We start from the raw sequence: 15,283 nt of genomic DNA on the forward strand, positions 1-15,283 counted from the left end.
CAGCAAAATAAGCGGTATTCAAATGCATTCAGGTGGCGTTTGGATTGCGTTCACGTTTGGACATTTTGCGTTTCAGGCTTTTTTTTTTTTTTTTTTGATAAGCGGTATCCAAATGCATCCTAAAAATAGGTGGCGGTACAAGGTTTAGTCCCTAACTTTTTATTTATTTTTTATTTTTTTGTTTGTGCTGATGTGGTAATATATGTGGCAGTCTATGTGGAATAAAAATTATATTTTTATTTTTACTGTTAGTTACGTCAGCATTTTCCATCTATCAGTTAATAGCAGGGACCAATTTGACACAATATCAAAAGATTAGGGACTAAACTAACACATTTGAAACATTAAGGACCAAATTGATAAACAATATAAAGCTTAGGGACCAAATATATAGTTTACCCTAAAAAATTTTATGGCTTTGCTCGGTTCTTTTGCTAAATGACAGAATAGCCTATCCATTATGGATAAAGGTCCGATAATCTGTTTGGAAAGTGGACTTTTTGGACCTCACCATGAGTGAGCATTACCATCAAGCATGCTATACCAAATGTCATTTTACCGCATCAAAACCTACTTTATCAATTTTAACACATGATTTTACTCTTTACCATTTATCACATCTTCTATTTTTCAATTCTATACATTGAAATAATATATTCAAATATTAAAATAACATTAAAAAAAACCAATCATATAAACTTAGTTTTTCCACTGTCACTTCCACCAACTCACTGCTACGGTGCCACCCCCACCACAGCCCACCACTTATACAAACCCACCACCACAGCCCACCATTTTTACAAATTCATCACCACCAACCAAAATCAACCAACCAACAACACCCAAAATCAGCTTTAGCGACGACTTCAGGCGAGATCAACTTCAGGTGGCGTTAGGTGAGATTGGTTTCAGCGGCTTGAGGATGAGAGAGGAAGAGAATGAGAGAGAAGAGGGAGCTATGGAGGATGATCCAGACGAATATGGCAACGAGATCGGCGGCGATATCAGCAATTTCAATGAGATCGGTGAGAGAGAAGAAATGGTGGGTAGAGAGAAGAAGTTCCAGATGAGAGAAAAGAAAGAGAGTCTGAGTGAATGAGAGAAAAAGATGAATAAAAAAATAATAAACACATATGCTATATTGTTCCGTACTGTGCCAAAGTTATTACGGTAGCATGTTGCAAAATTTTGGCACATTTAAAATACCTCATGAGGCTTGAATAGTGGTGTTTGGTGAGTCAAATGTCAAATATTTGGCATTTGACACACCTGATGGTAGTGCTCTAAGGTCACACCTACATCAATTACATGCCATCCTTGACACCTTGGAGAACATTATTTGATATGCATATTCATGGCCACGGGACTCAAGTATCATTTCCTCCTTGTGTGGGTACATATCATGGTTGTTAATAAGGAATCTTTATACATATTGGTGAGAGGGTTTCATTGATTGGATTAAGGGTTGAAAGATGCTAATTTAGTAAGAGAAAAAATAATAATAATAAAAAGGCCCCCATATGATGATATATGTTAAAGAACCGTTGGGAAAACAAATTAACACAAATTAATTATAAAAGGAAGGAAATGACCACCAAAAGTACCAAATTACCAATATATAAACAAATGGCAAACTCCAAATTCCAAAGTTATATGTTTTGGACACCATAAATATACATAACAATCCAACTAAGGAACACAACACAAAGAACAACATGATGTTTCCAAACATTTCTACTATTGTAACATCGCAAGCATACACAATGATGAATATTCAATCATTCAAAGCAAGTTCTATATTATTTTTGTTGAATGTTTTTCTTAGAGTTGTAATCATCATTATAAACTATATTTTTACCTATGTCATTGCTAGCACCCGTATCATCCATGGGAAAGAGAAGAGCAAGATATAGGCTACTTTTGAGCTTGAATGCGCACACGTATTTCTAGGTGATCTCATCTCTTTGACAGTATCAAAATGTGTGAATTTAATGGTTTTCCTCTAAGGATTCGAGTCATTTCTTCTTTCTAAGGTGGCCTAAGGCCTATGAGAGGTTATATATAACACATTCAACAGACACCTTTGACTGAGCTAGGTGACCTCAAGCTCTAAGGATCTAGAGCTCCACATTAAAATAACATATGGGACTTGAATTTTGGAAGAGTCTTCACACTGTGAAGGATGGGTTGAAGCCCATTACATTGCCTTGTGGATCGCCCCTTTGCATCACTTCGGGTCATGTTTTTCTTGCATTTTTTTTTTTTTTTTTTTTTTTTTTTTTTTTTTTGCATCTTGTGAATAATAATAACTAAACATATAATAATAAAAGTATTTCCCTTCCAAAAAAAAAAAAATTCAAAAAATTTGTGTTAAACTTTTGAATCTCCAAATGGGGCAATCAAAATAACAAGTGATGCCATGATTTATTTTAGACCTAGGCCCATAAGTTGTTTCAAAACCTTTCAATCTTTCAAAACTTGGGCCTTAGTAACAAATAAATCATAGGCCATGGGTTAGCTTAGAATATTCACTTCTCTTAAAGGCTCAACTTTTTAAGCATCTTGCCACTTTTTTCAAAAGTCTTAGAGAGAAGTGTTTTAGCACAATGCCATGGCTTAAGAGTCCCCTTTATGGTCAAAATGAATTATGGACAAATGTGATTAATTAAGTGTGTCCTCATCTCAGACAATATAGCACCACAAACATCTCGTGAACACATCCTCAATCTTAGGTGGGTTTGTTCACCCAAGTCAAGTAGTTTGAGAAAAGTTTCCATTGTTTAAGTTCCTACTACTAGTCAAGACATCATCCAAAAAATGGCCGAAGAAGAAAGAAGAGGTAATCATGATGCCCATATGGAAGGGATGTTGAGGAGCATCATAAATAGGTTATCCAAGTTGGAAAAGGGAAAAGGAAAGAAAAATGTTGTTCGAGATGAAGATTTGGAAGATAACTATGAGGACACTGAATGAGATGAGCATGACAAGGCTGAATATGAGCAGAAGAAGAAAATAGAGAGGATGAAGGTGGATAATAAGAAGATAAGTGATTGGATGGAGGCCATTTATACGACTCTCCTAAAGTCCCAAGGGTTGATGACCATTTAGTTGTTTGCAATCTCTTCCCCCACCTCTTCATTTCCTCAATGGTTACAAATCATTTCTCTTCTTCTCCTCTTTATTCTCCCTCTCCTATCTCACTCTCTCATTCCTTCTCCATACATCCTCAACTCTCAATCTCATGAAGAAAAAAAAAACATTTGGATCACACAACTCCCTTTTCTCCTGCTTCTTCCTTTCTTTCTCAAACAAAAATCATCAAAACTCATAAAACTCAATGGTAATTCTGATTTAATTGAGTCTTTAGTTTTTAGTGTTTATATTAGTGTTAAAGAATGATTTTGAAGACGTAAGAAAATTGCTCGAGATCATAGGAGTTTTGTTGTCTCAACTCCTAGCTAGACTCCTCACGATTGATCAAGCTTTAATCAAACTTGACTCCTAGCTCAACTCCACTCGACCGATCGAGCAATGGGAAAACTAAAACAAAATTTTCAGTTTCAAACCATAATGACCTAATCCACTTAGGATTCATGAACTACGCTTCCCAACAGTATATAAGAATATTTTTAGAGTTGTTATCATAAAGAGAACACACGAATACTTGGAGAAGTTTCTGCAACCTTGTGCGCCTTAGCTTTTTATATCAAACTACTTCTGGTTTACTGTTAGAGTGTGTTTTTTGTGAAGAAATTTGCACCTACAACTTCTTCAATCAAGAAGGTTGATTATGAAGTCAATTAAGAATTGAATATTTGTGCACAGTGAAGAAGTTCACTAGAAAGAGTAGTCCAACTAGGTTGGAGCTACGCTTAGATAGATCAATAGGTTCTATTATAGGTAGATACTTTGGGATCGGGTATATTCCTTGTACTTGTAACCTTAATCTTTGTTAGTGGATTCTTTAAATTTGGTGGATGCCTTTAAACCACCCATTTTCCCCATCATGACCATATTGCATGTGTCAAATTTAGTTTCTGCTACATTAAACTCAAGATTGGCGATGTGGTTGTACCTTAATTCCATATTTTTACAAACAATTTGGGTAATTGATATGTTCCAATAGGGTCAGCCTTGAACCCAACACTATTTAAGAAGAAATCAAAATGCTTAACTTATGAAAATGAATCTCAAATTCCAAGTGTCAAACAACAAACTCGAGTATTGGAATTCTAGTATAATAAGTTACTAAATGTATAACGAACGATATTGATTATAGGATATGCAGTATGGTACATATAATAGAATAATCCTCTATCGTGCCTCTAGTTGTGTAATAGATATTTCATTTGTTGAAGACGATTGATGTTTGCTCAATGAGGAATCCACATCAAGTGAATTTTTTCCTATAAGAAAACTAGGTTCTTTAGGTTCAGGTAGTAAACTCTCACTGCCTAACATCATAACCACAGATGACATGTTGGGCCTATCCTCCGGAAGTTGTTGCACACATAAGAGACTAACATGGATGCAACGCAACATCTCTGGTAGAGTGCAAGAGTTGTCTGAGCACATATCAATTAGTTCCAAAGGCTTGCCTTCTCTCCATAATTTCCATGCCTAAAAAATTGCAACTTTCTGTCAATAATCAGTTCATTATATAAAATATATATATATATATATATATATATTATTTTAGAAAGCATTATATGTAAAATTTAAATGTAAAGTTTTTGGATCCTCACATGTCCAATGAGATTAAGACTATGGTTTGGATGGTAAAACCCTCGATTCTTCTTTCCACTTACTATCTCTAGTAATAAAATTCCGAAGCTAAAGACATCGGATTTTACTGAGAAAAGTCCATCAATGGCATACTCAGGTGCCATGTAACCGCTGCAAAACATCATTAAGAATAAAACATGTCAATTAGTAATAAATAGAGACTCTATTTAAAGTATTTTAAATTGATACTTACTAAGTTCCAACCACTCTATTTGTATTTCCTTCAATTTGATTTCTTTCAAATATTCTAGCCAAGCCAAAATCTGATATTTTTGGGTTCATCTCACTATCAAGTAATACATTACTTGCTTTAAGATCTCTGTGTATAATCCTTAGTCTAGAATCTTCATGAAGATAGAGAAGCCCCCGAGCAATGCCATTAATAATGTGGAACCGCTTAGACCAAGGTAGAATTTTGCCTTTTGCTTGATCTGACAAGTTTCACATTTATGTTATCAAGAGTCACCCTGAACTATAAAACAAATTAAAAGTACCAAGTTGTATATTCTTTGGAAAATTCATAAAAAAATTACTTTTCTAACTAAAATAATAATTATGTTTTGAGGGATTCAAACCAAAAATGAAGGAGTCCAAGCTTTTGTTGGCCATATATTCATAGATTAGCATTGTCTCCTCTCCTTGAATGCAACAACCAAGAAGCCTAACAAGATTTCGATGCTGAAGTTTGGCAATCAATTCTACTTCATTTATGAACTCATTCAATCCTTGTCTAGAACTTTGTGAAAGTCTCTTTACAGCAATCTCGTGTCCATCTATTAGTGTACCCTAAAAATTCAAATTTGTAGGAAGGTTACCATATATTGAATATGATAAGAGGTATTTTTGCTTAAGGTCCTTAAACTAGAACACTGTAAGTTACCTTGTATACAGGTCCAAAACCACCTTCCCCAAGCTTGTTGTTGCTTGAAAAATTGTCTGTGGCCTTTTCGATTGTAGACAAGTCAAAGAATGGGAGCTCCAAATCTTTTCTTTGGCTTTTAATGCTCCGATCTATGATCATGTTGTTCTCCATTTTCTCTGATTAAAGTAAAATATGATTTATATCATCCAATAAATAAATAAATAGGACAGCTATAAATCATTTGGACTAAATGCATATTAAGCAAGCCAAATCATAACTTGATTGGGAGCCAATTAACCAAGCCATAAGGCCCATAAGCCATAACCATAACCTGGAAATTTATCAATAATATGAAAAGCATGATTTTACTAATTCAATGACATTGCTCAACTTATTGTGGCAATGGTCAGTGGCAAAGCTAAGGAGGGGCTAATTCTATTAACAATTCTAATAAAATCGTATATTATTTGTAAATATATTGCAAATAAGACCATGGTTTCAACCCATACCAGGTCTGTTCCAATCCATGCTCTTGATATGATAATGTAATCTTTTGACTCACAAGTCACAACCCAAACCTGTACATTTCAAAATGATATTGTCCAATACTTCCATGTACGTGGTTCAAATTCTATTAGATGTGGCAAAATGGGTTGGACCTGACAACCCGACCGAACCTAAAGGAAAATACTAGACTTGAACTAGAATTTTTTGACCCGGAGTAAAAACGGGTAGACTTGTGACCCGACCAATTTTTTTTAAAAAAATTTGGATAATAATAATAATAAAATTAAGACATGGTTGATTTACTTGTTTATTTTGGGCTTTACAATGCACAACTCAAACACAATTGACAAATATAATGTTAGTGCCACATGATTATTATTATTTTTAAAAATCAATTTGTATAACATTTTTTGGATAATTCTCTCTCTATATATGTGTGTATGTGTATAACTTTATTCAAATACAGTGGCCTTAAGAAAACAATTGAAACCTTTATCTAGTTACATGCAAGTGAATTAAAAGATTAATAATTGAGGTATTCTTCTCACTTGAATAACGCTACAAGTAAATATTCTTAGATATCAAATGATAAAGTATATGTCAAGATAATTTGATTACAGTAGAGTTAAAAACATATATTTGAAATTATAGGCATGTATGAGAAGCATTCATAAGTGTGAAAAAAATGAACCTGAAGTATATCAATAAAACTAGCATAAACTATGGATGCTTAGGCCTATTTTGTTACAAGGTCATAGCCAAAATAAATGGCTTTTCAAATTTTTTTATAAAAAATGATGTCTCCTGAAGTGTGTGTTGCTTAACAATAACATTATATTTATAAAAAAGATCATGTATAAATAAGTAAACAATCAAATTTTGATGCATATTCCGAAATTGAAACGGAATATCAATCACTTTGCATCTAAAATTAAACATAACTATTAGACTTGTTTTTAACTATTATACCAACCCAACTCAACTTGTTTTTAACCCATTTAAAATAACCATTTTAGACTTGAACCCAAACCGACTCTCCGTTTTGCGACTAAATATAGATATAATGTCAAGAATGTAAAATAATGCTAGTGAAAACATTACAAATCCTAACTGCATATTGTGTGGGTTATAGGCAAGTATTTAATTAAAAACAAGAAATCCGTAATTTTGATGAAATTATATTTATGTTTCTAACTCGAGTCGGGGTTGGCAAGTGATATAGAAACTACACGGTCAAGTTTAAAGAAAATCTTGGTTAAATCTTAATCTTGGTTATATCTATAATAAAACTAGCATAAACTATGGATGCTTAGGGTCCATTTGGATACAACTGAAAACTGAAAACTGAAACTGAAAACTGAAAAACACTATAGCAAAATAATTTTTAAATGTGTGAATAGTATCGTGGGACCCATTTTTAATGAAAAAGTTGCTGGAAAGTGAAATTTATAGGTCCGTGCACTGATTGGCTGAAAAAAATGGAGAAAAGTCAAACTTTGTGGCTACTGTTCATGAACAATGCATGAACAGTAGCCATAAGTCTCACAAACGCGTGCAAAAAAAAAAAAAAAAAAAAAAAAAAAAAAAAAAAAAAAAAAAAACGCCAGACCCAGACGCGCTAGGTTTTCAGCCCAATCCAAACGTACTCTTAGGCAAATTTTGTTACAAGTTCATAGCCAAAATAAACGGCTTTTCAAAAAAAAAATTTAAAAAAATGATGTTTTCTGGAGTGTGTGTTGCTTAATAATAACATTATATTCATAAAAAAGATCACGTATAAATAAGTAAACAATCAAATTTTGATGTATATTCCCAAATTGAAACGGAATATCAATCACTTTGCATCTAAAATTAAACATAACTATTAGATTTATTTTCAAGATATCTAATTATAAAATTAGTTTTCAAGATTGTAAATCTTATATCTTTTTATTCTTTGTCAAATTAGTTATTCAATAGGGCATTTGTAATTTTATTCTCTATTTTTAGAATGTTGATACTGTGTAATAGACTAGACTCATTTGTGTTTGTGCTATTTTATTTTAGTCAATAATGTTGGAATTTGTATAATTTTTTTAAAAATTATTAAACAAAGTATCAATTTGTTGAGCTAAGCTCTTTTTTGATATAGGTGGTGAATTCAAGTGGAAAATACATGGCTTGCCAAGTGGAAAATACACATTTTAAAACTAATAAAAAAATTCATATGAAAAAATACAAGCCAACCCAGTCCAACCCAACTCGACTTAATTTTAACCCATTTAAAATAACCATTCAAGAATGTAAAATAATGTTAGTGAAAACATTACAAATCCTAACTGCATATTGTGTGGGTTATAAGCAAGTATTTAATTAAAAACAAGGAATTCATAATTTTGATGAAATTATATTTATGTTTCTAACTCGAGTCGGGGTTGGCAAGTGATAGAGAAACTACACAGTCAAGTTTAAAGAAAATCTTGGTTAAATCTTAATCTTGGTTATATCTTAATCTTGGTTATATCTATAATAAATTCTTCACTCTACAATGCACTTTGATTATGACCAAATGGCTACGCACATTTGATAATTTTGCTGTTCGGAAAATTAGTAACTCTTCCATACATTTGTAATAAGAAGCTCAATTAAACAATATGGCAATATGTTTTCTGAAGGACATAGAAAGTAACATTACCTCTGAACTTTTTCCTGCTTTTGCAAATGAGATAGGCAATTAAGAGCATCCCAGAAATTAAGGCAGCGGCAACTGCAACTATAACTATCACTATGACCCTTGTCTTTTGCTCATCTTTGGCCTCTCCTGGGTCAGAATGAACAACCAAAGCAAAGACAATCAAAACTCAGCCAAAAAAAAAAAAAAAAAAGAGAACCTATGGCAACAAATAATCCAAAGAGAAACAAGAAATCAGACAACAATACTAAGCTTGTACATACCTAACTCTGAAGCAGCCATTCGAACATACAGATCCTGCCCACCAGCTGAAAGTTGTCTAATATCAATTAGATTTCCATACCAAATGGCACAGCCACTACCTCCTCTGATATCTGAATTTGTATAAGCCATACATGAACAATTGTTCAAGCATTTGATCCTGCATTCTTCAATGCTCGTATTTTTGCTCACCCAAGAGTTTGTAGCATCTGGCAACTTGAGCCCACCAAATTTTAGAAACCCATCTTTATCTTTACCTTGGCAACTCAATTGTGTCCTGCGTACGCATCCTTGAGACCAGTTCATTGGGTTCCATGTTTGTTGTGATTTAGGCTGGAATCCTTTTAAACACTGACAGATTGGTGAACCACCAATGATACAATTTCCGTAGGGACCACAAAGGTTGTAACTGTCACAGTTGTCTCTTGGCACATATGCATACAGGCTCCAAGTTGAATCTGCTTCAATCCATATGAATCGTTGACGGGAATAGTTGGTTTGGTTCATAACCATTCTTGAGATTACTGATTTATCTAAGGTGTGGTACTCATAGTATGCCTCGTTCTCATTGGAGACGAAATTGAACTTGAAAACGGGGTTGGGCCTTAACTCCGGTGCACCACTGAATCTAAGGCCATTCCACGGGCCACTCCGGTAGTACTCCTCTGAGCCTTTCCACATAACTGCTTCAGGATTTTCATGAAGTTCCATTCTCCAGGTAAAGTCTCCAGGAGATGGATCATCCCAATTCTTCCATGCTAATAAAGTCCGGACAAGACCAGATTTTAAGTCCCATCCAAGCTTCATTCCGGGTAACAATGTATCAATAGGAAAATCAAAGCTTTGCCACAAATAGTTTCCTGAATTTCCATCATTCCCATCTCTTATTACTAAATTCCCAGAATCCAAAAGCTGTACTATTGGATTCGAAGCTTGTTTTGTTGAATTTGCATACCAAACAATGCTAGTAGTATTCTGGCTGAGAAGAACAAGATTGCTAGTGTTGTTTATCATCAACACACCAGACAAGTCTTTGATTGGGTTGCGTCGGTTTGCTACCCAAACAACAGTTTTAATTGGGATATTCTTGTACCATATTCCCAAGTAACGATTGGTGGAACTACCTGGACTAAAGAAACCCAGTTCAAAGCTTCCATCTGCTGACACCAAAGTTCTGCCCTCGCTGATTGTCTGGGATTGAGTAATGCTATCAGCTGCATTGGTGCACCAAGAGAATAGAAGAAGTAAGATGGTACCCTGAAACATAATGGCATTCAAATCCATAGTTGAATTGATGAAAGGGGTTTTATTATCTAATGTGATTGTTATTTCTTGACTGTGAGAGGACCTAAGTTGTGTGCAACCGGGGAATTCTCGGGGTATCAATTCGAAGTTTTGTAAGCAAGTCCCACAGTCAACCAAGTCTTTAGAAGAGATCAACCAAGTCTTTAGTTAACCAGTTTATCCAAAAAAGTCTTTAGTTAACCATAGACCTCATATTTGTGTGAATCAGACTTGAGAGTCTCTTGAACATTTCAACAAAAGTTTGCTTGGCTGAAGTTTTTCCTCCCGCATTTAACTCTGGGCGTACGGTGTACCTAGCTCTTGTGGACCATGCCTTTCCTCATCACTACTAAGTATGTGTTTGAATAGGATTATTTTTGTGTTTTGTGTCCATGTCTAGACTTTCACGCGTTTCAGCTTTCTTTTTTTTTTTTTTTTTTTTCCTCTGTGCCGTGATTGTTGACTTAATATTACAACTTTTCCAGCCCTTTTAATCAACTTTTCAGCAACTTTTTAGCAACTTTTCAGTCACAGGACCCACAAACCTCACTTTTCAGCAACTTTTCATTAAAAATGAGTCTCACAGTACTATTTACACATTTAAAAATTATTTTGTTACAGTGTATTCAGTTTTCAGTTTTCAATTTCAGTAAAATAAGTTCTACCCAAATGAAGACACCTTCAAATGAAAATTCGGAGGAGCACTCAATCACTCCTCCTCCTCCTCCTCCTCCCAATGATGCTACTCCGACTACTGTTGCCGTTGCCGATGCCGATGCTGATGCTAATGCCAATCACCATCACCACGAAAACACGATTCCTGATCCCATCAACCACGGGTATGTATATATATACACACATAGTTTATACCTACTTTTCTAAACTTAGGGTTTCATTCTTTATTAGTGTAAAAAAATGGCTAAACAAATTGAGATTGTAGAGGCGTAGAGTTGAAAGCTGAGATTGACCACTCCTTATTACACTAGGTGCCTATATAAATTTATGCCACATATACATTTAAAAATACCGAACAGTTGTGCATTTTTATTTTGCCCAATAAGTTTCAATATCTACTCACCGTTTTCATATAAGATGTATATATTAAAAAAAAAAAAATTGTCATTGAGAAGAAAAGCATCGGTAAGGCGTAGGGAAGAAAATGAAAAATCTGAGAAGAAAAGCATTTGTAAGGCATTTAAAGAAATCATTCAGTATTATTCTTGCTATCATTGGTGTGGTTTGATCCCTAAACCTTTTTCATTATTTAACCAAAAAAAAAAAAAAAACTAACCATTTTGGACCATGAAGATGCCATTGCTTATCTGATGAACAAGAGAACCCCCCTTCCTATACTAGCATTTCATTTCAAGGAGATTATTCAATTCTAAAGAAGAGTGGACTCAAAGTTATGCCTTTCACTTTTTGGTTTGCCAATCAAATGGCACGTCTTGGTCGTCACTTGCACTCTAGGGATGGAAACAAAACTTAGAGTTAGGGGGCGGCTTTACTGCTGGTTGTGTGCAATGACTTTGGTCTTCAACTCTATTGCTACTTAGTCACTGATTTTTTTTTTTTTTTTTTTTTTTGTGTCTTTGATGTGTGCGCTGCCGGGTAAGAATAAAATTAGTTTGTTTTAAAATTTTTTTTAAGAGTCCAGTTATTTGTTTTGGGTAAATTGGTTGATTAGGCTTTTTTTTTTTTTTTTTGGTTTTACTATTAGTAATTTTTGTTGTTGGACTAATTTTTTTAGGCTTGTATATTTTGTTTTAGATTTTAGATCTATAATTTTTTTGTTATGACCTTTAAAATGAGGAAAATTCTAGAGTTACAAACTTTTTTACAAATTGCTGATGTAATGAGTTGTTATTGGTAAGTAAAAAAATAATGTAAGTGGTGGGCCAAATGTGAACCAATAAGAATTTGCTACCTTAACAATTTGTAAAAATGTTGTAGAAAAATTTGTGACTATAAAAATACTCTTAAAAGAATCAATGGTATTGTTAAGTGGGTAAAAGTGTACTTTTATTAAACAAAATTGCTACTAAACTAATTTTTAATATCTCAAGATATATATATATATATATATATATATGTTTCTTTACTCTAATTTAGTTTACTTTTTCTTTATAATATATGTACAATATTCTCCAAAACCCTCTTACATAAAATATCACAAAATTATTCGTGCATCATGCAGATAACTTACTACTACTACTAATAATAATTAAGACCTTCTTTAAAATCTTCTCCCTCTCTCCCTTCTCTACTGTTTGTTTCTTTAAGATCTTCTCCCTTCTTCCCGTATGTGTGTATTAAAAATACTTAGTATTTAAAAAAACAAATATTAAAGTTTAAAAAAAAATAAAAAAAAAATAAAAAAAACTATTGAGATATAGATTTTGTGCGTAGCCACTGCCATAAATCCCAGCATGGATTGCTGCAACTTCTCACTATATTTTATTGTATAGTATGCTCAATATACTATGAAATATTGTGAGCATAATGTTTCGCTATAGTATGCTTACTATATTTCTATATGTATCACTTGCTTTTTTTTAGCATAATGATGAAATCTGAAATAAAGAATAATAATAAGAATTAAGGTGTCTAAATGGACAATATTAAGGTAAAAACAAAATCTATTGAGAGATACTTTACATATTTGAAGATATAAGACAATAATATTTGAGAATTTCATACAAAAATTATACAATTTGAAGATATAAGACAATAATATTTGAGAATTTCAAACAAAAATTATACAGCAACAAAATAACGCAAAATTAGACATGCACCCCATGGATTTTGAACTCACATCTCACCCTCCATCTCATAATTTTTTATTGGTAAAGATTAAAATTATTTACAAAGAAAGAGTTTACAAGTTAGACAAACTAAAAATATCAGCAAAATGAGCACATATCCAGAAATTCAACAAACGAGAAAAAGAAGAGACCACTCATCACAAACATTTAATCATAAAAAGACCACTCATGCATACTATAACATTTCCTAAAGTTATAGGGCAACTATATCAGTCCAAATGAACCATTTGTAACACGAAACTTTTTCTTTTTCTTTTTTAATTTTTTTTTATATATGAATGAACAAATTTCATTTTAAAGGATCAAATGTACAAGAAATTCAGCACCAAAACACAACACTGCAACTACAAAAGCAAAACAACCACAACACAATAATTGAAAACATTACATAGAGAACAATAAAAACCATTACAATATAATATTTTAGCTACTTGTGTTCTTTAGAAAAGAATCTTAAATGCCCGAGAAATAGCAAATTTCCCTGTTTTGAATAGTATTGCAGTAGCTGCCACTTTCCACATTATTCTTCACTTTTCACCTAATCATTTTGACAATAATTTCTTCCGATAAAATGCTACATATCAACAATATAATAAATAAATTTCTTAATTACTTCATTGTTGTTCCTCAGCAGATTTTTCAAAGAAAGCAAAGTATTCATGGAGAAAATTTTCTTTTATCTATTCATAATTAGCCAAATTTAGCTTAATTTCTTATTAGTTCTTCAATACAATTGTATTAACAGAAAATTGGAAAGAGAAATTGTTCTTTTATCTATTCATAATTAGCTAAATTAACCCTAATCTCTTATTAGTTCTTCAATAGAAAATTGGAAATGCAAGCTTGAACGTATTTCTAAACAGTAGGGAAATTGTATACTTGAGATTGAACACCAAATCAGAATCAGAGTAGTAAGTTTCTATTTCGGAATCGAAGTAGAAAGTTTCTATAACCCTTTTTTTAGGTTTTTGGATCACATTTTTGCTTTGTTTTCCTTTTTTTTTTTTGCTTTTCTTTTTTCTTTTTCTTTTCCCTCTATCCATTATTCTGTTATTCGATAGTTGCTCTTTTATAGTATTTTCGAATGAATTTATCCCACCTCCAAGTGCGCTCGTATGAACATGATTACATGATACGCGTTGTCATTGATCAATTTCTCCATCACAACGCAAGATTAAAGAGAAATTTTTGTTTAAGCTTTGTACAAAGGAGCAAGTAAGCTTAATATATCCAATTTGGTTTTTCGTCTACGTAATTTGTTCATTATTCTTATTTTTACTAGCTGAATTCCTGCACGATATGCGGTATAACTTATTATTAGTTTTTTTTTCCCAATATTTCAATAATTTTTACCAAGAATCTTATAACTTAATTGATTGACACCTCATAGTATTTCCAACATAGACACGAGGGTTCAAATCCCCACCCTCAACTATCAATGTATAAAAATTAATATTAAAATTAAAAAAAATTTTAATAAATTTCCTTGTAAAAATTTGTAATCTTTAGTTATTTTATAGACAAAATAGAAAGAGACAAATTAGAAAGACAATAAATGTAGTGTAGTGATTTGGTCATACTATAGTATATGTGTATGTGTTTACAAATTGAAAATTGTATGCTTTGGTGGCTAATATAGATAAGGCATGTTTCACGCCTACCAAAAAAATGTAAATATCCTTCAATTATTTTTTTATACTATTTTTTTTTCTTTTTGTCAGACATTGTTTCTATTGTTGCAAAGATAACTAAATTTGAACAAGAATTCCATATTTCAAATGAATTTTTTCTCTCATTAAAAAAAAAAAAAAAAATTCAATTGCTTCTCATATAAATCTTAGAAAAATGATATTAAAATTTCATTACGATTAAAATAATTAATATAACAAAATAAATATATTTATTCTATTAGTAATCTTTCTAATTACATAAGGAGTTAGGAAATTTAAATGGTTAAGATTAATTTTAGTGAATTCACAAATATTTAATTTTTTTTATGAGGGAGATTGTCATATTCTAAATTTATTATTATTATTCCAACTAAAAATTATTTATTATATGGAGTTTATCATATCAATTCATTTAATA

The 15,283-nt window shown here is 32.3% G+C and overlaps 1 protein-coding gene across 2 annotated transcripts; it reads right to left on the reverse strand.

Moving 5' to 3' along the window:
* Nucleotides 1–4,236: 4,236 nt before the first annotated feature.
* Nucleotides 4,237–10,580, reverse strand: LOC115976097 (G-type lectin S-receptor-like serine/threonine-protein kinase At4g27290). 2 transcript variants are annotated; one of them, XM_031097200.1, is made up of 7 exons: nt 9,089–10,580; nt 8,829–8,951; nt 5,666–5,823; nt 5,361–5,571; nt 4,979–5,216; nt 4,746–4,896; nt 4,237–4,620 (listed from the first exon to the last, which is right to left on the reverse strand). In XM_031097200.1, the coding sequence occupies exons 1-7, from the start codon at nt 10,368–10,370 to the stop codon at nt 4,315–4,317; spliced, it is 2,469 nt and encodes an 822-aa protein (XP_030953060.1). In that variant the 5' UTR covers nt 10,371–10,580; the 3' UTR covers nt 4,237–4,314. The 2 variants fall into 2 exon arrangements, with proteins under 2 accessions (XP_030953060.1, XP_030953059.1); XM_031097199.1 differs by having other exon boundaries at nt 8,829–8,954.
* Nucleotides 10,581–15,283: the final 4,703 nt, after the last annotated feature.

This window comes from Quercus lobata, chromosome 2 (genome assembly GCF_001633185.2).
Source record: "Quercus lobata isolate SW786 chromosome 2, ValleyOak3.0 Primary Assembly, whole genome shotgun sequence".
NCBI lineage: Eukaryota > Viridiplantae > Streptophyta > Magnoliopsida > Fagales > Fagaceae > Quercus > Quercus lobata.